Genomic DNA, 24,648 nt, shown 5'->3' on the forward strand with positions numbered 1-24,648 from the left:
TCATGGGCGGAAATCCCAGGGGGGACAGGGGGGACGTGTCCCCCCTACTCAAAATAGTAGGGGGGACACAATATCAAATGTCCTCCCTACTATTTTTTGTCTTTTATGATGGTAAGAAATACATCATTATAAATCGAAATAAACCATGTATTTTGGGACGAGTTGGGACGAGATGACCGTACTTTTGGGATGATAACCTTTTTTTTGCTTGTCAAATTTTCCCGCCCCTTGTCCCCATAGGCGGATCCAGGAGACCGAGGCCCCCCCCCCCCCCCCCCCCCTATTGGCGGAGCAAAAAGAGAAAAAAGGGGAAAGAAAGAAGGAAAAAAGGAGGGAAAAGAGAGGAGAAAAAGAAGAGAAGGCGACGAGTGCATAAAATAAGATGAAGGGAAGACTTGGAAAATAAAAAGAATCTTTCGTGCTACTATATAAAATTTTCGCTCGCGCTCGCATTGCCTGTTAGGTGATTTACATATCTTGTTCAATATGGAGCTCAAATATCAAGTTTAGAAGTCAATATACAAAACATATTTCACCTCGGAGATCGAACTTTCATTATTTTGTGTGATTTACAAATTGATTTTTTAAAAGTGCTCTGTAAAAATGTCAGTTTTATGGTCTGAATAATTTTATCAACATTTGCTGCTTGCGCTGCGCGCTCGCAAATTTTGATTTATCAGGTACCTATTATTTTCGTGTATTCCATAAAGTTTTCAAAATATCCCTTTTCAGGTCTGATTGTCAAGACGTATCAGCTAGCGCTGCACGCTGGCATTTTGATTGGCGAGATATGTATGTTTCAATATTGATTATACAACAAACTACTTAAAATCCTCTTTTCATGACGGTTTATCAAAAATTTTAGCTCGCGATTTGCGCTCGCATTAATGGTCAAAAATAAATTATATTAACTGATGCATCCTATTCATAATTACAAAAGTGAAATTTCCAGTTTTTATGCCATAATATCATCAGATTTCGCGCCCTATTTAGGCATTAATAAATATGATATTAATTTAATAATTAAATTGTCCCTTTTGTTTAATCTCGCGCTTAGCAAGAGGAATAGGAAGATAGTCATCATTTTCATGACATGTTGTAAGGATGTCCCGGTCCTATGTCAAAACTCAAAGTAATAATAATGACAATTTTAGCTCTTTTTTTTAAGTGCAATCCATATCCACCTTACAATTTTCCTACAAAGTGCTTGAAATATAAAGCGGTAATTGACTCTTTTTTCAGATCGGAATATCAAAGTTTCATGATTTTCATGATTAAAGATGTATTTAGAATGCCTAGATTCTAGGTCTAAATATGAAACACGCGCGCGCATGTATATTCAAATACTCAACTTGTTCTCTATTTAAATCATTATCCAGTTTCAGATCACAATATCAAATTTTTTCTGCTCGCGCTTTGTGCTCGCATTATTAATGTAGGAAGACCCCCTATTACTCATCCTTTTCATGATTTACAAAACATTAATTTCATTTGATTTATTTTATTTAAACACGGTAAAAAGCCCTCGATCAGCCTATGGCTGTTTACAAAACATGAACAGAGTGGCCCATTTTTAGGTCTAAATCTCGATTTTTTTTTCTGCTCGCGCTTCGCGCTCGCATCAATTGTTGAATTATATATCTATCTTGTTCACGATTACAAAAAGTGCTTAGAATTTCCATTCTTTAGGTAAAAATGTCCACAAAAAACAGCTCGCGCTTCGCGCTCGCATAATTTGATTCTTAAATGCTTACTGCACGCAGTCTTTAACAGGTATCTTTTCCATCAGTTAATTTCTGCTCGCGCTTTGCATTTGTAGTAATTATTAAGTTGCATACAGATTTTTTTCAGGATATCAAACATTGCCCAGAATGTTCAAATTTTAGGAAAAAATACATAAAATTTCAAAAAATTAGCTCGCGCTTCGCGCTCGCATCATATAAATAAGGATTATGATATTATATATGAATTTATAAGAATAAAGCTAAAAACTGACTAATGAGGACTACCCCATCAAAAAAACAAACAAATCATCTTCGAGCTGCCGATCGGGGAAAATATGGCTGAAACAAATTTCCGCCCCCCCCCCCCCCCCCTATTGGCGAAGGCTGGATCCGCCCCTGTGTCCACCCTACCTTTTGGGAGAGATTTCCGCCCCTGGTGGGAATGTATTATAATTAGTTGACAGTGGACTTTATGAAAAGCTTTTAAAAATGGCTGGAAAATATCCCGAAAAATATCTCTGCTGGGTCTCAACTGTCCCATAATAGACATTCCTTGGTCTGCTTCGTGGTCCAGGGATAAGGAGCTGTTTACCCAATTCATCGGTCATTGCAAGTATTTTGACCACAGAATCCTGTCAGTCGAGGTGATAGACAAATTATCTTAATGGTCAGTGGCGTAGTGAACCCGAAATTTTGAGGGCAGAAATGACAAATCAACCAAAAAGTCGGATGCGACCGAGCAATATATGGAACTTTTTAACAATTTTCTGAAGGATTTTATCATAATTTTCCGGGGGAAAAAAAATAAAAAAAAAAAATTGCATTTTCTCCCGACTCTCCTGGTTGATGATAATGAGAGATATGACCTCCAACTAGGTAAGAGGAGGAGAAGAAGAAGAAGGAGAAAAACAAAGAAGAAGAGGAGGAGGAAGAAAAATAAGAGGAAGAAGAAGAAAAAGGAGAAAAACAAAGAAGAGGAAGAAAAATAAGAGAAGAAGAAGAAGAAAATCTCAGCACCCCCGCTTCCCAGGACCATGATGTGTTTTATAACCACTTGCATTTTCTCCCAACTCTCCTGGTTGATGATAATGAGAGATATGACCTCCAACTAGGTAAGATGAGGAGAAGAAGAAGAAGAAGAAAAAGAAGAAGAAGAAGAGAGGGAAGAAGAAAAACAAAGAAGAAGAGGAGGAAGAAAATTAAGAGGAAGAAGGAGAAGAAGAAAATCTCGGAACCCCCGCTTCCCAGGACCATGATGTGTTTTATAACCACATATAATTAATAAATGTCATCAAATTATTTTGGTTGCTTAATGACTTTATTAAAAATACATTCTTGCAGTCAAAAGAATGAATTGCAATGGTTACAATGTATACTCAAGATAGAAATCAATGACATAATGGTTAAATGTTTGATTCAACATGTTCAAGTCATAAATAGTAAATAAACAGATTTGTAAAGATTTCAGTCTTTTTCTTTCACGTCTAGGCCTACGAGTAGGTAACATAATTTGAAGAAAGAAAATTACACTTCATTTGGTGTGCGATTATCTGTTGAATTTCGAAGATAATAGTATCATTTTCTCGAAACTTCCTTAGCTTTTCTGATTCTCAATCAGGGTCAATTACCTATGGGACCATTAGTGTCGATCACGGGGGGGATGGGGGGGATATATCCCCCCCAATATTTCAAGTGGGGGGGATGGCCTGTATTATCATCCCCCCCCCCAATAATTTAGGGTAGAAAATTTATAATAATGATGATGCAAAAATGTAAAGGTTTGATCATGATGATTATAGTGATGATTATATTATGCCATCAATCAGTTTGTTTCCCTCGCAATTTGTGTATATTGTTATTAAATAAAAACATTCTTTTCCAGGACTTTTAAACAGATGGGTGGAGGTTCAAGATGAAAAAGAATGAAATGTTTACGTATATGATATTTTTTAACACATGACATAAAAGGATCCCGACGACAAACAACTTTTGTTGATAGGGTGTTCCATCCCACCAGTGGTAATATGATCATATTTTTACAATTTTTAATAAGTGAAATCAATTAATGGTTTCAGAAAGAATAATCATTAATTTCTCTCTAAAGCGTATCTTCGGATATGAACATCGGATTTTTTTCCCCACGTTATTCTTGTTATTGTTATGGACTTGAATAACTAAACTTGATTGGCTCTTTCTTATTTTGGCAAAAAGACATCTCTTTTGAGTTTGGAAAGGGATGACAGTTTTGCATTCTATATGAGCACACTCATGCGGTACGTAAATTTCATTTTAACACATATATTAGCTGATATTACACACTGATGGTTCAAGAAAATGTTGGAGAAATATCATAACATGACAGTTGAGTTTTGATTGTTTTTATGTTTGTTTTTGTTTTATGCACTTATAAAGCATTTAAAACATGTTGAAATCCAGGGTTAAAATCGTCTAAGGAATGACGGTAAGCCCGATGGTGCACGAGAAGCCACGCAGTTTGTAATTTGTGCTAGTCTTAATTTGTTCGAATCTGCATTTTATCATCATGCATTAAGAAGAAAAAATATATCGCCAGTCGGGTTAGATTTAAGAGAGAAGTTGTATACATCATGTCCAATAAACAGATCACTTTGTACATGGTCCAGACAATTTTTGTCATTTTTTCTTTCGTATGAGTTTAGAATAGGCTTACTTGTAATACAAATTGAATTTTCAAAAAAAAAATTTAAGTACAGTACACTGCAATAATGAAAGAATTTCCAAGAACACAGTGGCGTAACTACGGGGGGGGGGGCATGGGGCACGTGCTGGCCAAAAAATCGGCTGGCCAAAAAAAAAACGGGGAAGGGGAGAAAGGAAGAGAAACGTAGTGGGAATGAAGAAATTATTGTTCATTATAATGTTATATTATAATAATGTTATGTTATAATACATAAGAAACATTTTTCCATAACTTTATTTTGCTCAGGCCTAGATTTCTTCATTGTTCCCGGTACTCGCATTGTCTGTTTAACGTTTTTAAGTCAATATACACCAAATATATTTCCTCGCACTTCGACTTATTATTGTTTTATGTAGTGACATATGGTTCTTTTTCATGACTACTTAAAGTGATTGCCCCATTTTAAGGTGTTAATTTAAAACATTTCCTGTCCGTGCTTACGTTCGCACTAGTAGATTGGTGAGATATGACTGCTCTTCATGAATTCCTAAAAAGCAGTCCTTAAAATGTCCCTTTTTCTGATCTGAATATCAAAAATTTTCGATCGCATCATTTGTTTAGTGAAATACGTATCGTATGGTCTTAGTGAATTCTTACAAACAGGCCTTAGAATGCCTCTCTTCAGGTCTAAATATCCTAAATTTTCAGCTCGCAATATTTGATGAGTGAGATGCGTATTATCATGATTACAATGACTACAAAAAGTGCTTCATGTGTTTAGATGTAGCAAAATCAGCAAGCGCTTTGCACTCGCATTAGATGACTATGGTGAGATATGTATACTCTTAATGGATTCCTAAAATATAGTCCTTAACATGTCCTTGTTTGGGGTAAATATTTACAAAAATTTCAGCTCGCGCTTCGCGCTCGCATTGTTTGTTTAGCGAGACAGGTATGTATCATGAATACAAAAATTTGCTTATAATGTCCTTTTTTGGTCTGCATATCAAAAATTTTCAGCTCGCGCTTCGCGCTCGCATTATTTGAGCAGTGAGATACATATCGGTTTAATGGCACTTTCCTTAAAATGTCCCTATTAGGTCAGTATATCTGGCAACTGAGCGCGCTTTGCGCGCTCACTAAGTGACTCAAGAATTTTGCTGGTACCCCCCCCCCCCCAATGCCGTGACTCACGGTACGCCACTGCAAGAACACCATGCATATCAACCACTCCAAATGTCCTAACTTGTGATTTTAGTGGGGGTAATGTTGAAAGATCCCCATCCACAAGAACATTTGTGTCAATCATCCCCCCCAACCAAGAATACCGATCGACACCCATGTATGGGACTAACGACAAAACCTTCCTCTGACGATTTTTATTATTTTTAACTTTTTGGGGGGCGATCTTGCTTTCAAACCACACTCTATATATAAAAAGATTTTTTTTTTAATCTCAAAATGTATTTGATACTAAAAATTGTATACTATATCAAAATGAGTACTTTCTAGAGTAAGTTTCTTGTCACAACGACAGTAATTATAAATTTTTAAAAATAAAATCCAATTAATTTTGACAAGAATCTTCTATTTTTCAATCTTAGGTTTTCTATTACGTGCCCCTTTCTGTTGAGGTTTCTATAGGCTTAATAGGAATCTAGTGAACAAGCGTCCCCTCAGTTTTGCATATATTATTAAAACCAAAAGAAACAGAAACAACCAAGTCAACTATTTAGTATGTTCTTTCACTTAGATAAATAAATAGTAAAGATATATCATAATTTATCGCATAACACAAAATGATTAAATTGGCGGGTATATGCATGAGATTTTGATTTCCTTTAAAGACTGTTGCTAATTTTTCTCAAAATGGAATTAATAAATAATATAATATGATATAATATATTACAAAAATGAAAAGACAGAAGCTGTACACATTAAAGCAATATGAATGTATCTCTTTGGATATCTGATTTTCATTATGATAGAAGGTTGTACCATCCCTCTATTGTTGAAAAAAAAACACTAAATGAATCAAATCAAACAGTAAGATCGTGACCAATATTATAATAATATGCAATTGCAAAAAATATATATAGATTTTAAAAGCTAAAAGTTGGCCATTCTTTCCCGGTTGTCCCCTTCCCTCCACACTGCCTTCTTGTCTTGTCTTGGGTTAAGTCGGCATATGCAGACTTGCATTACTCAGCCAACTTTATTTGTTCAATGTTACACTGCAAAAACTCTGGTGTTGATTTAACACCAGCCTGGAATCTATATATGCCACACCAGAGAAGTGTTAAACAACACCAGTTTCGTTTTTGGTCTCACACCAGATAGGTGTTTATACAACACCAATTAGTATCAAAACAGCATGGGTTTGATTCCAAACTGGTTTTGTTTCAATACTTCTCTGGTGTGGACATATAGATTCCGGGCTGGTGTTAAATCAACACCGGAGTTTTTGCAGTGTAAAACATAATTTAAACAACGCTGTTAACTATGTGAATCGCACAGTAGTAGTTTAAACATTTTAAACAAGTGTTCAATATCTTAAACAACAAATTTTAAATTCAAATATTAAATTATCAATAATTTAAGCATAGTTGTTTAAGATTCTAAACACTTGTTTAAACTGTTTAAAGGGATGGTCCGGGCTGAAAGTATTTATAGCTTAATAAATAGAGTAGAATTCACTGAGCAAAATGCCGAAAATTTCATCAAAATCGGATAACAAATAATAAAGTTATTGAATTTTAAAGTTTAGCAATATTTTGTGAAAACAGTCGTCATGAATATTCATTAAGTGGGCTGATGATGTCACATCCCCACTTGTTCTTTTGTATTTTATTATATGAAATTAGGTTTATTCAATTTTTTTTCTCCAAGAACTAGAAAAATTGGATTGACAACTGATTTAGTGCATTAGATATTTATTGCTGCAACTTATTTCAGTATAAGGGAGACATATTATTCACACAAGTATGAAATAATGAAAAAAATATAATTTTATGTAATAACATAAGAAAACGGAAAATGGAGATGTGACATCATCAGCCCACCTAATGAATATTCATGACGACTGTTTTCACAAAATATTGCTAAACTTTAAACTTCAATAACTTTATTATTTGTTATCCGATTTTGATGAAATTTTCGGCATTTTGCTCAGTGAATTCTCCTCTATGTATTAAGATATAAATATTTTGAGCCCGGACCATCCCTTTAAACAACTACTGTGTGGTTCACATAGTAAACTGCGTTGTTTAGATTAATTTCAACAGTGTTTATAATGAGCTTGATCCATCCAGGGCCTTCATCTCTGTTTCCCCTTATCCCTGTGGCCCCATGTTAAAATAAGAATTGAGGTTCTGTCTATTCCATATGTCTTATCTAATTCGATTCAATATGTTCCGAAATTGGCAAGAGCCGAATCGCAAAAGTATACAAAACATTTCAACAAAATCATTAAAATACACATTTATACATACAACAGCACGATGGATAAATCATAATTTCATAACAAATTAAAATAATTACATTACCATAAATATTATTTTGTTTAGATGCTTATACAATATATACATAATTGGATGCATAGACGTCAATATTACAAAAATATATAATTATATTGATGATATAGCCTAATGACCATCGCGCACCTTACGATTGGTCTACGCCCGATTTTGGAAAAAAAAAGATTAAACGTTTGATGTAAATATTAAAACATGGAACATACTACTTTCCATAATTCGGAATCGTCATATGAACACCTATACGGGGGTATTTATATTATGATAGACTTAATGTAGACCTACAGAAGCGAATTCGATTCTTAGTCGTAATTAAGTCATAACAGTCATACAAAATGTTTACAATTTCAAATCAATTTGGCCATCACTCCGGGCCTAATTAGTGGCTTCAAAATATTGATCATAGTTATTTTGATATCAGTATTCTAATAGTTACACCAAACATCAGATCAGATCATTATTATAAATATATACTATTGCTATCATAAAATTAGCAATGTGCTGTTCCTTCCGCAAACAGGTCGTAGACTCGTCGTAACGTGTGCGGTGGCCGAAATCAAATAGGAATTAAGCACTACATAGACTAACTAGCTGGAGGTAAAGAAGGTACAGATGATGGAACCTGCGGCGAATACAGATGTGCAACAGAACCACCTGAGATTTCTGGTGGAGGTGGTGGTGGTGGTGGAGGGTATGATACGGAGATGGGCGGCGGGTAGGGATATACTGAGTTATAAGGTTGACTAGGAGGTAAAAACGAGCCCGTAGAGGATGGCGGAGGGTACAACGCTTCCGATCCCGGCATTTGCACGGTCGAAAATTTTCCGATGTCTTCGTAAGCTGGTGGCGGAACGTCCGGTAAGCTTGAGTTTGGATCACCTAAATGAGTCAAAGCTAACTCCCCTGTATTCTCTGGAGGAGAATCGCCCGACTCCTGAGTTCTTTCTCCACCTGTAACATCTAGTGTAATTTCTGTGCTTTGGGTGGGTACTGATGGGGATGATTCGTTCTTCCCTTTTTTAAGACAGCAATGGTAGAAAAAGAACACCCCTGTTAAGCATCCGGCAACGATTCCAAATATCTCCCAACCAGAAAGGCCGCTACCTGTGCGGTACAAAACGAAAAGACAGCAGAGTTTAGGAGTGATGCATGCAAGCATAAATGTCATAGATGGTGTTATATGGCTATAATTTTACAAGGGCATACATAAAAATAACCATAAATAATAATAATAACAATGATAAGTAATGATGGTGGTGTCTTTACTGTCTTATCAAGCGCATACACCGTCCGAAGAAGACGCGCATATTACTAATAGATGCAAAAGGGTACAATGATCCTGACGGGGGGGGGGGGGGAATGGTACCTGTTCCCTCGCCTTGATTGGTGCCTGTTAATAGCAGCAATCGCATATAGATATCAGAATACCCCAAACTCTACAAGAAAATCCTTACTCGATAGGCCGTGACACTGTACGCCAACATCTTCTGAATGTCCGCAGTTGTGTACTCCCCAACCATCATGAGTGCAATAGCTGAGCTGACCCTCGTCCCCGTTACACTGTACGTTGTCCAACCAGATTGATCCTGTGGCCTCTTGGTAGCCCCTGTCGCTGGTGGTGAAATACCCCTCACCTTCGAATCCGAGTTGTTGGCAGACCACCCGGCTCTCTTCCAAGTCCCACGTGTCGTCACAGACGGTACCCCATTGGCCATCGTGAAAGATCTCCAAGCGTCCCTCTGCATCGTTCGGACCGTCCACCAAACGCACTGCCCCTTCCGTGGCTAAATTAGAATCGTCATAAATAGAAGTACAGTTAAAACTGTTACATTTAAAACAAAGACGGACGTTTAATAATGTAATTTAAAAAGATGTTTCGCAGATATCAAAACCTCTATCCAGATGCATTCTCGGAAATGGAAAATACCCGGGTTTTTTTTAAGCTATCCAGTTTCAGCTTTTTCTTTTAATCCGACCTTGCAAAAAAAATCCCGTTCACCGCGTGTCATCAATCATAATCCAGTGATAAATGGCAATAAGACATGATATTATTTGGAGAGGTATGCTTTTCTCACTATGTGCGTATCAATAAGTTTACACTTTGAAAAAGACCCCCTAATTGTGGATAATTTTCACAAATTTCCTTATAGGCTTTGGTCTCATCTTCCAGTTGACAGTTTACTTTTTTTCGACAGAATCTACTGTTCATTTTTGTAATTGGCTTCCGCAGAAATAATGGTTTTCATTAATTTTTCACGCTGTGTAATTGGGAAAAGGCGAAAAAATGAAGTGAACGTGCTGTATAGTTTTATCTTTTGGAGGCCATTTCGGGTCAGTGGAACCAAGAAATTACATTGTAACGCTTTATAACAACCTTTTTGCCTGAAAGGTCATTTTAAGACGAGGCAAACATAACTTTTACGTTGTTTGTTCCAGCTGGATCTGAGAACATAAAATGATACAAATCAGTATGAACAAAATTTCTTTTTAGATATCTCCAGCATTTATCTTTTTTGAGTTTTGTCACTTAAGGGGGTTTATATTTCATACTTCATGTCTACTTGTTTCTCCTATTATTTCATGCGACTATCTACAACAATGGAAAAGCATATATTATCGCAATGGTCTAGGCGTGTGGGGGGTTCTAGGGGAGATGTTTTGGCCGAGGTAATCGAAAAATCTTTCCCCTTTAGTGAGCACCAATAAAGGGGAAAGATTTTTCGATTATATCATTATTTGTTTAAAGAGACTTATACCAATATCATAAATGTGTAAAAAGCTTTAGGATATTAGAAATATTTCATTTTATAAAATTATGAATATTTCAAAGTGTAAACTATTTACGCACTGTTTATCGCAAACCCCGTGCTATCCTTTACCCCGTACTAAATCTTTCCTTTTTCTCACAGGCTAAATTTTCTTCATAACCCCGGCTAAGTAAATACTGGCTTTTCTCAAACAAAATTACTGTAGGCCTAATCCCGGACTCAGTGGCGTAACTACAGGGGGGCATGGGGGCAGGTGCCCCCCCCCCCCCCCCCCATCGGCTGGCAAAAAAAAAACCGGGGAAAAGGAGAAAAAGAGGAAGAAAGGAAGAGAAACGTAGTGGGAAAAGAAGAAATTATTGTTCATTATAATGTTATATCATATTATGTTATGTTATATTACATAAGAAGCATTTTTTCATAACTTCATGAAACATTATTTGTTCAGGGCCTATGTCTTCACTGTTCCTGGTGCTCGCATAGACTGTTTAACGAGATATATAATCCTGTTGTACTAAAATCTCCCGTTTTCAAATCAATATACACCAACTATATTTTCTCGCAATTCGAGTTATTATTGTTTTATTTAGTGACATTTGCTTCTTTTTCATGACTACTTAAAGTGATTGCCCTATTTTAAGGTCTTAATATAAAAAATTTCCTGTCCGTGCTAACGTTCGCATTAGTTGATTGGTGAGATGTCTGCTCTTCATGAATTCCTAAAATCAGTCCTTAAAATGTCAATTTTTCTGATCTGAATATAAAAAAATTTCAGCTCGCGCTTCGCGCCCGCTGTATTTGATTAGGGAGATGCGTATGATAATCATGATTACACAAAAAGTGCTTTATGTGTTTAGATGTAATTCTAACAAAATCAGCAAAGGATGGCACTATCATTAGATGACTATGCTGAGATATTTATACTCTTAATGGAATCCTGAAATATAGTCCTTAAAATGTCCCTGTTTGGGGTCAATATATACAAAAATTTTAGCTCGCGCTTTGCGCTCGCGTTGTTTGTTTAGCAAGACAGGTACGTATCATGATTACAAAAAAATTGCTTATAATGTCCCTTTTTAGGTCTGAATATCACAAATTTTCAGCTCGCGCTTCGCGCTCGCATTATTTAATCAGTGAGGTACACATCCGTTAATGGTACTGCATGTCCTTAAAATGTCTCTATGAGGTCAGTATACTTGTCAACTGAGCGCGCTTTGCGCGCTCCCTAAGTGACTCAAAGTTTTGCTGGTGCCCCCCCCCCCCCCCCCAATGCCGTGACCAACGGTATCTCTGATTGAAAAACAGCGCTGGCTCCCGACCGTAGACCGTGTTTTTCACAATTCCCGGTATATTTTTAGTTCCCAAATCCCAAGACCCCGTATTTTACCCGTGTAGCCCCCCCCCCCCCGGCCTGTTACTAATAACAACATTATGCTTGCTGTTCTTTCCTTCAGGCTCAATGCAGTGAAGGAGGACTCATAACAAGAGTTGTCTGAGCAGAACTTTCCGGCGCATTCAAGTCAAGTTCTGATTGATAAAAAAATTAGTTAATCGCAAAACGATAGGATACGTACAAGCAGATACCGCACAGCGTACTCCCGCATCCTCTGAATGGCCACAGTTATGAACTCCCCATCCATTGCTAGAACAAGCAGACAGTTCTTCTTCCAAACCACTGCATCGCAAATCATCCAGCCAGATCGTTCCAGACCCTTCCCCAAACTGACCTCCTTGGAATACCTGGTCGACTCCGGAATAGCCTAATTGTCGACATGCAACTGCACCATCGTTAATATCCCATGAATCATCACATATAGTACCCCACTCTCCTGAGTAGTAGATCTCAACACGTCCCTCATTCGACGAAGAACCGCCTACTAGTCTCAGGTCGGATCCTGATGGGATAGCTGATAGATTTGAGGGGAAAAAAAGGAGGTCTTTACCAAACGTGACTTAGTCACTTTACTACCTAAATCATTTTTTTTTGCCACATATACATTTATTCTACTTTAGTTTACATAATTACACACAAAATTCAGTTAAAACCCACAAAAACCTCTGTGAGAGATTTTCCTCTTCAGTGAATGATACAGAGTCCCAATCACGAAATGAGGGTTACGTCCTGTGTCACGTTACAATTACTTGCCCAGGATTCCTTTTTAAGTTACAAGGGATATAATTATTTTTATTCTTCTTTATCTTACCTATTCTTCTAAATATTAAACACTTCACCCTTGACGGTTCTTCTAGGTGAGTGCACTAGGTTCAATTCTCGATGCGTATGTAATAGGCCTACAAATTGCAGATTCCTATTTTGCTAAAGCTTCCCCCCAAAAATAATATATCACTCAACATTCTCCTGCCTTTCCAGCCACGTAAGATATGCACATCGTAAAGCACCTTGAAGAACATACGTTTCTAAATGCAAAGCAACATGGGTTTAGGAAACTTTGAGGGGGCGATACCAACTCATTCTGATAATCACTGGATCAGCAAGACTCCTCTTCCAGCTTCAGCAATATATGGCATCATATTGCCGACTTGAACAAAACTGCAATGAGCAAAAACTTAGTGACAACTGGATCACAGAGGGTGTTGGTTGATGGAGAATCCGATCGGAATCCAATGCCGCAAGGGTCCGTCATCGGACCGTTGCTCTTCCTCATCTATATCAACAACATCACTTCAAACATCTCGCATCAAGTATGAGGCCTTCGCAAATGACTGCATCCATGATATCGCAGCATTAGAACCAATGTCGGCTCTGAAATCCTCAAAGGGATCTTAAACAAGCTATCCAGCTACACTGGGAGAAGGTAGATAAAATTCAACCTGTGCAAATGCTACGTTTTATGAATTTCAGGGAAGAGACGAAAATTGATCGGCCAATCAAATACCACGCTCAAACAGGTCACCCAACACCCTTACCGCGGATGACCAGCAACCGTTGCTGAGTAATTAATATAGACAAAGTAGTAGTTAAAACAAAGTGGTTACCAAGTTGTATACCAAGGTGAATTATACCCTTGGAATGATTTCTCACAACCTATAGGGTTTCTTTATCCAAAAGATAATCATGCAAAGAGACAAACTTTTCTTGCCTAGTAAAACTCGAATACACAATCTCTCGATCGTTAATGTCCTTGTTGGCTATCATTATAAACCTGACAATTAGGAACAGTTACAAACACATTCAGATCTGATAAATCTTTCCTAAGATATAGGAATGTATCTGATTAATCTTGCTTATACATATCGGCATCTAGATGAATTAAAATAATCATGATTTAAGACGCCATTGAATGAATATCATCACTGTTAGCAATAACTTAACAATCTCATCTTCAAACGAAATTGAGATTGAGCCACTTAATACAAACAACAACAAATTGTTTAATGTTTGAAACGAATGAATAAAAAACAAAAATGTCTATGAAGTCGGGTGAATGATAATATCATTCCTTAAATACTTACAAGAGCACCTGAGTCCTGCATCTTCCGAATGTCCGCAGTTATGAACGCCCCATCCATTACTAGAACAAGCAGACAGTTCTTCTTCCAAACCACTGCATCGCAAATCATCCAGCCAGATCGTTCCTGACCCTTCCCCAAACTGACCTCCTTGGAATACCTGGTCGACTCCGGAATAGCCTAATTGTCGACATGCCACTGCGCCATCGTTAATATCCCATGAATCATCACATATAGTACCCCACTCTCCTGAGTAGTAGATCTCAACACGTCCCTCATTCGACAAAGAACCGCCTATTAGTCTCAGCTCGGATCCTGATGAGATAGCTGAGAGATTTGAAAAAAAGGAGGTCTTAACCCAACCTGATGAGTTGTTTCATGTAGAGGCTCCCCTCAAGAGAATATCTATATAACAGGACTTTCACCGCCCTGAATATCCAAATATTTGTTTTAAACTCCAAGGAAAATTCCAAATTTAATTCTTACACCCTGCTTACATATTGTTATATTAAACTCTTCATTCTTGCAAATGCTTTAGTTGAGTACCCTTGCTGTAATTCTCAATGGGTGATGAGGTTATCAATTGCAGAGTCGTATAATAATAATATAGAGTATTTCTAAAGCGCCAAATCCACATTGATTATGTGCTCAAGGCGCTGAAATATACTTGGTATATCATTATTACCCCGGCTGTAGCTGAGCGGCCGTATGATTTTTAAGTTTACTTATCAGGTTCAGGCCGGGCCGTTTCAGAAAGCTGTTCATAAGTTAAGAACGACTTTAAGAACGACGGTTGACCCTTTCAAGTGGTAAATGAAATTCTCTATTAAATGTTCATTGGTGGTTATTTTGCGCGTAAGAAAGGTTCACCATTTGTTCTTAAAGTCGTTCTTAACTTACGAACAGCTTTATGAAACACCCACCGGGTAAATATTTCATATATAAGCTAGATAAATGTATACCTGACTAACAGAGCAAATAATCGGGATCTTGACAAAGTGGTATTAGAAAATATGATTATGACAACATGGAGTTCTAACTTTAATAGAGAAATTTAAAAAGAAAAATCTCCGTAAAATTAAGTTATGACTCGATCGAAATGGAGATTTTATGTATCGAATCACGAATTTCATACCAAAATAAACTTTTGATTATTGGAATCAAAAGTCTTTAATGAAAAGACATTTTCCCACTATCAAAAACAGATCTTATTTCTTAAATACTTACAAGAGCACCTGAGTCCGGCATCTTCCGAATGTCCGCAGTTATGAACGCCCCATCCATTGCTTGAACAAGCAGACAGTTCTTCTTCCAAACCACTGCATCGCAAGTCATCCAGCCAGATCGTTCCAGACCCTTCCCCAAACTGACCTCCTTGGAATACCTGGTCGACTCCAGAATAGCCTAATTGTCGACATGCCACTTCACCATCGTTAATATCCCATGAATCATCACATATAGTACCCCACTCTCCTGAGTAGTAGATCTCAACACGTCCCTCATTCGACGAAGAACCGCCGACTAGTCTCAGCTCGGATCCTGATGAGATAGCTGAGAGAATAAACAAAAGCAAGTCTTTACCCAACCTGATTAGTTGTTTCATGCTTGTAGAGGCTCCCCTCAAGAGAATCTATATATATAACAGGACTTTCAGTAGATGATGCAGTCCCCTCAGTTGCATACCGACCAGGATGTGGATATAACTATTACGTGAAATTGAGCCAAAATTTTAAAATGTCATAACTTTCTTATTTTACATCCGATTTTGATGAAATTTTCAGCGCAATGCTTGTTTGATATATCTCTTTTTATTCAAATCAACTTTTTGTAGTGTTAGACTTGTCCTATAATTATTACACCCTTCTATATTATTTTATATTATATATTAAACTATTCAATCTTGAATAATTATTCTGTTAAGTATCCTTGCTGTAATTCTTAATGGATGATGAGGTTATCAATTGCAGAGTCGTATGATTTTTAAGTTTACTTATCAGGTTCAGGCCGGGTCGTTTCATAAAGCTGTTCATAAGTTAAGAACGACTTTAAGAACGACGGTTGATCCTTTCAAGTGGTAAATGAAATTCACTATTAAATGTTCATTGGTGGTTATTTTGCGCGTAAGAAAGGTTCACCATTTGTTCTTAAAGTCGTTCTTAACTTACGAACAGCTTTATGAAACACCCACCGGGGAAATATTTCATATATAAGCTAGATAAATGTATACCTGACTAACAGAGCAAATAATCAGGATCTTGACAAAGCGGTATTAGGAAATCTGATTATGACAACATGGAGTTCTAACTTTAATAGAGAAATTTAACAAGAAAAATCACCGTACAAGGAAGTTATGACTCGATCGAAATGGAGATTTTATATATCAAATCACGAATTTCATACCAAAATAAATTTTTGATTATTGGAATCAAAAGTCTTTAATGAAAAGAAATTTTCCCACTATCAAAAACAGATCTTATTTCTTAAATACTTACAAGAGCACCTGAGTCCTGCATCTTCCGAATGTCCGCAGTTATGAACGCCCCATCCATTGCTAGAACAAGCGGACAGTTCTTCTTCCAAACCACTGCATCGCAAGTCATCCAGCCAGATCGTTCCAGACCCTTCCCCAAACTGACCTCCTTGGAATACCTGGTCGACTCCAGAATAGCCTAATTGTCGACAGGCCACTGCACCATCGTTAATATCCCATGAATCATCACATATAGTACCCCACTCTCCTGAGTAGTAGATCTCAACACGTCCCTCATTCGACGAAGAACCGCCGACTAGTCTCAGCTCGGTTCCTGATGAGATAGCTGAGAGAATATAGAAAAACAAGTCTTTATCCAACCTGATAAATGATACCGTACGCGCATTTTTTTTTCTTTTCAACGAAAGACTTTATTCACTTTTTCTCCACAAATCATATAATCAAATGCAACATGCATGTAATACATAACAAATATATGATACATGTATAGAAAACAAGAAATTTAAATAAATTCGATGTGCCTGGATCCATCAATATCTGCAATAAACTTAAGTTGTTGTATATTCATAATGCGTTCAAACTCATGTTGGTATTTAATTTCTTTTGAAATTACGTGCATTTTATAAGTATTTGTAAATTTAGTTAGATCCTCCTCCACGAAATATCTGTATGACAGGACTTTGACACGTCACTGAATACTCCAATATTTGTTTTAAACTCCCAGGAAAATTATTAACTTAATTCTTACACCCTTATCTTAAACTATTCATTCTTGAAGAATGGTTCAGTTGAGTATCCTTGCTGTAAGTCTCGATACGTGGTGAGATAATAAATTGCAGATCCGTATGATTGCACCCATATCAGGTTCAGGTAAATATTTCATAATCTATACAAATATATGACTAACACATGCAGTTCAAAATCGGGATCTTGACAAGGCGGTATAAAGAAAATCCTGAATATGACATCATTGAGTTCTTAACTTTAATGATGAAATTAAAAAAGAAAATCATCGTCAAAGAAGTTTATGACTCGACCGAAATTGAGATTTTATAAATCAAATCATGAATTTGATACCAAAATTAACGTTTGCTTGTTGGATCAAAAGTCTTTAAAGCGAAGAAATTTTCCCTCTGCCGGATGAAAGAGATCTTATTCCTTAAATACTTACAAGAGCACCTGAGTCCTGCATCTTCCGAATGTCCGCAGTTATGAACTCCCCATCCATTGCTAGAACAAGCAGACAGTTCTTCTTCTAAACCACTGCATCGCAAGTCATCCAGCCAGATCGTTCCAGACCCTTCCCCAAACTGAACTCCTTGGAATGCCTGGTCGACTCCAGGGTAGCCTAATTGTCGACAGGCCACTTCACCATCGTTAGTATCCCAAGAATCATCACAAATTGTGCCCCACTCTCCGGAATGATAGATCTCAATTCGCCCCTCATAAGCCGACGTACCGTCTACAAGTCGAATGGCCCCCTCTGATCAAGGTAAAAGACAACATTGAAATGTAAAGTAAGAAACCACTAACATATACCCTACGTATAGCACAAATAAATGGACATTATAAGTTCTAAATACGGAAAGACATAAGCGGCGGAAGCGGGGAAAAGAGGGACACGTCCCCCCCCCCCTTAAATTTCAGGAGGAGGGGACGGTCTCCACGGTCTCCCCTAAAAAAGAAAGAGAGAACGAAAGAACGGAAGGAAGAAAAGAAGGAGGAAGAAAGGAAGAAAGAAGGAAGGAAGAAAGAAAGACAAAAGAAAGAAAGAAAACAAGACCGGAAGAAGAAAAGATAACAAGTAAACTGAACATCTGACACAAAGAAATATTAAAACATAAATAGTAGAGCGAAAAATGACAGTTTTTACTATGGAAAATACACAAATTTTTAACTCGCTACCAATGCGATTTTGTTCAGAAAAACTTGACAACCAACAAAAAAGTCTTTTTGCACCAAACTTTAGGACAAATCTCTCCATAATAAAAATAAACCCAATTTCAATAAATATCTTGGCGGTGACTCTACACCCATGCTTCCCGGGGCGAACGGGGATTTGTTAATTAATTTCTGTGCAATGTTACAAGAACGAATAGTAGTGAAAAGACTAGAAACGCAAAAATATTGAAAGAAATAGATTTGAGTCTGAAAATGCGCGCATATTTCCAAGCTCACACTCTACGCTAGCTCGCATTTCCTCATTTTCCCTTCTACAACCCCCTAATTTCCAAATTGACAGTTTTAATTCAATTCGGTTATTGTTATTAATAAGACTTTGTTAAACAGTCCGGAGATTGGCACATACAAAGTTCACAGAATATAGAAAAATACATGAAATAAACAAAAAAGAAATATCAAAATCAAGAAGAGTACGATTAAATATTGCAATTCAGATTTATATACATAGTCAGTGATGAATAATTTTTTTCTTTAAATCTTATTGGTTGTTGCCAGGGGCGGAAATCTCTCCCAAAAGGTAGGGGGGACACAGGGGCGGATCCAGCCTTTGCCAATAGGGGGGGGGCGGAAATTTGTTTCAGCCATATTTTCCCCGATCGGCAGCTCGAAGATAATTTGTGTTTGTGTCTTTGTAGGGGTAGTCCTCATTAGTCAGTTTTTTAGCTTTATTCTTATAAATTCATATATAATATCGTAATCCTTATTTATATGATGCGAGCGCGAAGCGCGAGCTAATTTTTTGAAATTTTATGTATTTTTTTCCTAAAATTTGAACATTCTGGGCAATGTTTGATATCCTGAAAAAAATCTGTATGCAACTAAATAATTACTACGAATGCAAAGCGCGGGCAGAAATGGACTGATGGAAAAGATACCTGTTAAAGACTGCGTGCAGTTAGCATTTAACAATCAAATAATGCGAGCGCGAAGCGCGAGCTGTATTTTTTTGTGGACATTTTTACCTAAAGAATGGAAATTCTAAGCACTTTTGTAACTCAAGCAGAATAGGTATATAAGTAGACAATTGATGCGAGCGCGAAGCGCGAGCGGAAAATTTAGAGATTTAGTCCTATAATATTTACTGAACGAGACACTCTATTCATGTTTTGTAAATCATGAAAAAGATGAGTATTAATCATGCGAGCGCATAGCGCGAGCAGAAATTTTTTATATACGTACCTGTTGAAAAGGTACCTGTTAAGGACTGCTTACACTTAGCCATGAAGGCGTTACATATTTCAACAATCAAAAAATGCGAGCGCGAAGCGCGAGCTGAAAAATTTTGAAAATTTTTAAAGAAAGAATGGAAAATTTTAATCAATTTTTTGTAATCGTGAACAGGATAGATATATAATTCAACAATTGATGCGAGCGCGAAGCGCGAGCAGAAAAAAAATCGAGATTTAGACCTAAAAATGGGCCACTCTGTTCATGTTTTGTAAACAGCCATAGGCTGATCGAGGGCTTTTTACCGTGTTTAAATAAAATAAATCAATTGAAATTAATGTTTTGTAAATCATGAAAAGGATGAGTAATAGGGGGTCTTCCTAAATTAATAATGCGAGCACAAAGCACGAGCAGAAAAATTTTGATATTGTGATCTGAAACTGGATAATGATTTAAATAGAGAACAAGTTGAGTATTTGAATAAACATGCGCGCGCGTGTTTCATATTTAGACCTAGAATCTAGGCATTCTAAATACATCTTTAATCATGAAAATCATGAAACTCTGATATTCCGATCTGAAAAAAGAGTCAATTACCGCTTTATATTTCAAGCACTTTGTAGGAATATTGTAAGGTGGATATGGATTGCACTTAAAAAAAAGAGCTAAAATTGTCATTATTATTACTTTGAGTTTTGACATAGGACCGGGACATCACTACGACATGTCATGAAAATGATGACTATCTTCCTATTCCTCTTGCTAAGCGCGAGATGAAACAAAAGGGACAATTTAATTATTAAATTAATATCATATTTATTAATGCTTAAAGAGGGCGCAAAATATGATGATATTATGGCATAAAAACTGGAAATTTCACTTTCGTAATGCGAGCGCAAATCGCGAGCTAAAATTTTTGATAAACCGTCATGAAAAGAGGATTTTAAGTAGTTTGTTGTATAATCAATATTGAAACATACATAACTCGCCAATCAAAATGCCAGCGTGCAGCGCTAGCTGATACGTCTTGACAATCAGACCTGAAAAGGGATATTTTGAAAACTTTATGGAATACACGAAAATAATAGGTACCTGATAAATCAAAATTTGCGAGCGCGCAGCGCAAGCAGCAAATGTTGATAAAATTATTTTAGACCATAAAACTGACATTTTTACAGAGCACTTTTTAAAAATCAATTTGTAAATCACACAAAATAATGAAAGTTCGATCTCCGAGGAGAAATATGTTTTGTATATAGACTTCTAAACTTGATATTTGATGAGCTCCATATTGAACAAGATATGTAAATCACCTAACAGGCAATGCGAGCGCGAAGCGCGAGCGAAAATTTTAAATAGTGGCACGAAAGATTCTTTTTATTTTCCAAGTCTTCCCTTCATCTTATTTTATGCACTCGTCCCCCCACTTCTTTTTCTCCTCTCTTTTCCCTCCTTTTTTCCTTTTTCCTTCTTTCTTTCCCTTTTTTTCTCTTTTTGCTCCGCCAATAGGGGGGGGGGGGGCCCTCGGCCTCCTGGATCCGCCTATGGGGACAAGGGGCGGGAAAATTTGACAAGCAAAAAAAAAGGCTATCATCCCAAAAGTACGGTCATCTCGTCCCAACTCGTCCCAAAATACATGTTTTATTTCGATTTAGAATGATGTATTTCTTACCATCATAAAAGACAAAAAATAGTAGGGGGGACATTTGATATTGTGCCCCCCTACTATTTTGAGTAGGGGGGACACGTCCCCCCAGTCCCCCCTGGAATTTCCACCCATGGTTGTTGCTTGGAGCTGCCAGGGGCTTTGCTTCCTGGACCCCACCCACCGCGGGCTTAATTGCGCTACACTAAGAAGAACATTAAAAAAAAATTAAAAAGAAGAAGAAGAAGGAGAAGAGAGCAAGATAAGAAGAAAAATAAATGTGAATAAAATAAGGGGAGGGTATAATTGGAAAATGAAAAACTATCGGGTCATCACATACAAATGAAAATTTCGCCCACACTTCTCGCTCCCATTCCGTTAAGTGAGATAATCTGCTCACTATAGGATACCATGGAGCTTTGATGTATCCAATTTTAAAGTCAATATGCACAAATTATTTTGCTCGCGATTCGAGTTTCCATTGCATTATGTTCATGTTTACAAAAAGTACTAAATATGAAAAAAAAATCAGCTAGCGCTACGCGCTGGCATTATTTGACAGGCAAATTTAGTGAGATATGTATTCTCTTCATGTATTACTGAAAACAGTAATTCAAGTTTTACCGTTTCAAGTCAGTATATCACTTATTTTTCATCCCGTTCCTCGCATCAACTTTTAGTAACATGACCGAGGTTTTGGGTCAGAAAATCAATTTCTTAGCTCGCGCTTCGCACTCGAATCAATTGTTTAGATAGATACCCATCCTGTTCATGGCCACAATAAGTGTATTAGAATTTAAGGTATGTTTAGTTAAGGTATGTTTAGTTAGATAGCCATTCTGTTCATGATGTTCGTGGAGGAGCCGTGGTGTAGTGGTTCTGACTCTCGCCTTGTAAACAGAGGGTCGTGTGTTCGAATCCCACCGCGGTCTGGCGTCCTTTGGCAAGGCGTTAATCCACACTTTGCCACTCTCGACCCAGGTGCTAAATGGGTACCCGGTAGGATGTGAAAGTCATTGTAGCTTCTCCAGTACTGTGTGCGCCTCACCGGCGACTGACTGGAATACTCCCCAGGGAGTGGAGGATGTGCACACATTGTGTGCGGGAATGACTGATTGAATCCGATGACCGGGGTAATAATATATCTGTAAAGCGCTTAGACACGTCGTTCCGATGTATTAAGCGCTATATAAAAAAATTATTATTATTATTATATGATAATCAAAAGTGCTCGGAATGTCCAAATTTTAGGTCAGATTGCCAAAATCTTTCAGCTCACATCAATTGTTTAGATAGATACCCATCCTGTTTATGGGTACAAAAGTGCTTAGAATGTCAAGTTTTGGGTTGGAATAACTGTTAGTTATAGATGCCCATCCTACTCATGAAGACCAAACGTGCTTAGAATGTCAAAATTTTAGGTCAGAAAATCAATATATTTTTGAGCTCAGGCTTCGCGCTCGCATCAATTGTTTAGATAGATACCCATCCCGTTCAGGGTAACAAAAAGTGCTTTAGAACATCAAATTTTGGGTCGGAATATAAAAAAATTCAGCTCGCGCTACGCGTTCGCATTAAGTGTTTAGTTTATTCTGTTCATGATTATCAAAAGTGCTTAGAATGTCTAAATTTTAGGTCAAAATATATAAAAAATTCATATCAATTGTTTAAATAGATACCCACCCTGTTCATGGTCATAAAAGTGATTTAATAGAATGTCCAGTTTTGTGTTGGAATATCAAAAATTTTCAGCTTGCGCTACGCATTCGCATAAGACACCCATCCTGATCGATGACCCAAAGTGCTTAGAATGTCAACAATTTAGGTCAAGTTATGAAAAATTTTCAGCTCGCGCTTCGCGCTCGCATAAAAGGTTTACTAGTATTTATATACTATTCTGTTCATCATTCATGTTCATGGGGGCGCAATTTTTTGAAAAGTACACAATGGCACCAAAATCAGGTAGGGCCCACGGGGTGCAAAATCCTGTAAATGCGCCTGCCTTGTTGGGTATCTCATGATGTTTGTAAGAAAAACTAAGATGTACTTAAAATTACAGACTTAAGTGTAGACTATCCCGTAAACACAAATAATTAAAACACCAGCTTTTAGCAGCCGACTGTGAAAATACGGGTGAAAGTATTTTTCCAGCCCCCCCCCCCCTAAATTTGTATGCTTCCGCCGCCAATGCGGAAAGAGCATGGTATAAACATATTGATTTAGTTCCTCTTGTAATTCCAGAGGATCGCTATTCCGAGACATGCTTATTTCATTTTTTCAGTAAGCCGGAAATGAAAAAAAATTCGATCAATTCAATTCAAGACTTTAATCCAGACACAGCTGCATATGCAGAGGTCCATATCAAAAAATAACATACATGTAATATACATCAAGACAAACATACTAGGATAATACTGGAATTATTTCCTCAATCCGAAAAGAAAATAGGATTTGTTACTCCGACCAAGGGTCGTAGATAAGGTTTGTCTCGAAAACTTTACAACCTTACTTTATTGATGGACGAGGGGAGTGCTGCAAGAAAATATTTGCAATCAAATATTCGGTTGCAATTTTTGATAGATCGATTTTAGCTGTAGCAAATCGGATTACACTCATTTTTTACAAGGAGCAGATTTGCAATCAAATGCAAACTTGCAATTAATTGTAAGACTTATGATTGATTTGGGGACCCAAAATAGACTTGCAATTGATCGCAAGTTTCTTGCAACACCCCATAAGAAGCGTTTGGGATATAACAAACCTTGTCTGATACCTTGGTCACATTTGTTCTACGGCGGCCGTACGGCGAGTCAAAAACAGCCGTTTTAACATTTTTTTTGTACCAGCTATAACATAAAAGTGGTTTGAACAAATATGAATAAAACGGCTGTTTTCGACTCGCCGTACGGCCGCCGTAGAACAAATGTGACCAAGGTATTAGCGAATCTTATAGATTAAGAAACCTTTGTACTAATGTACCTTTGGAATATCGAACCTTGGGGGAAAAAAACGAATCTTCGGAGTAACGAGTTATAACCACTTATAAGGTCTTCCAAGTTGTGAACACCACACATTTTTTACAAAATAATAGACAATTTTTTTTCTATCTGAATCTGAAAGATTCGTTATTCCGATGATTCGATATAGTCCGAAAATGAAATAAGGTTCATAGTTTACTAAGAAAATAACTGATGAATTCTCCGAAACTTACTTCATTTATAAACTATCAAG

General features: G+C 37.1%; 1 protein-coding gene across 6 annotated transcripts in view; it reads right to left on the minus strand.

Annotated features, from left to right (window-relative positions):
* Nucleotides 1–6,324: 6,324 nt before the first annotated feature.
* The window catches only part of LOC129254097 (deleted in malignant brain tumors 1 protein-like), a 21,230-nt gene continuing 2,906 nt past the window's right edge, over nt 6,325–24,648 (minus strand). The window contains exons 2-9 of one of the 6 annotated variants that reach the window (XR_010292638.1): nt 17,815–18,126; nt 16,645–16,968; nt 15,380–15,703; nt 14,156–14,479; nt 12,256–12,588; nt 9,371–9,700; nt 7,666–9,020; nt 6,331–6,650 (exon numbers count right to left, since the gene is read on the minus strand). Coding sequence is in view for 2 of the 6 variants with exons in the window: in XM_064095026.1 (XP_063951096.1) it covers nt 8,500–9,020; nt 9,371–9,700; nt 12,256–12,588; nt 14,156–14,479; nt 15,380–15,703; nt 16,645–16,968; nt 17,815–18,126 (2,468 nt within the window). In the remaining 4 variants the exon portion in view is untranslated. Of the gene's footprint in view, nt 7,041–7,302; nt 9,021–9,370; nt 9,701–12,255; nt 12,589–14,155; nt 14,480–15,379; nt 15,704–16,644; nt 16,969–17,814; nt 18,127–24,648 lie in introns of those variants that run through there. The other 5 variants (XR_010292637.1, XR_010292639.1, XR_010292640.1 and 2 more) reach the window with 5 other exon arrangements.

Source organism: Lytechinus pictus, chromosome 2 (genome assembly GCF_037042905.1).
Source record: "Lytechinus pictus isolate F3 Inbred chromosome 2, Lp3.0, whole genome shotgun sequence".
Lineage (NCBI taxonomy): Eukaryota > Metazoa > Echinodermata > Echinoidea > Temnopleuroida > Toxopneustidae > Lytechinus > Lytechinus pictus.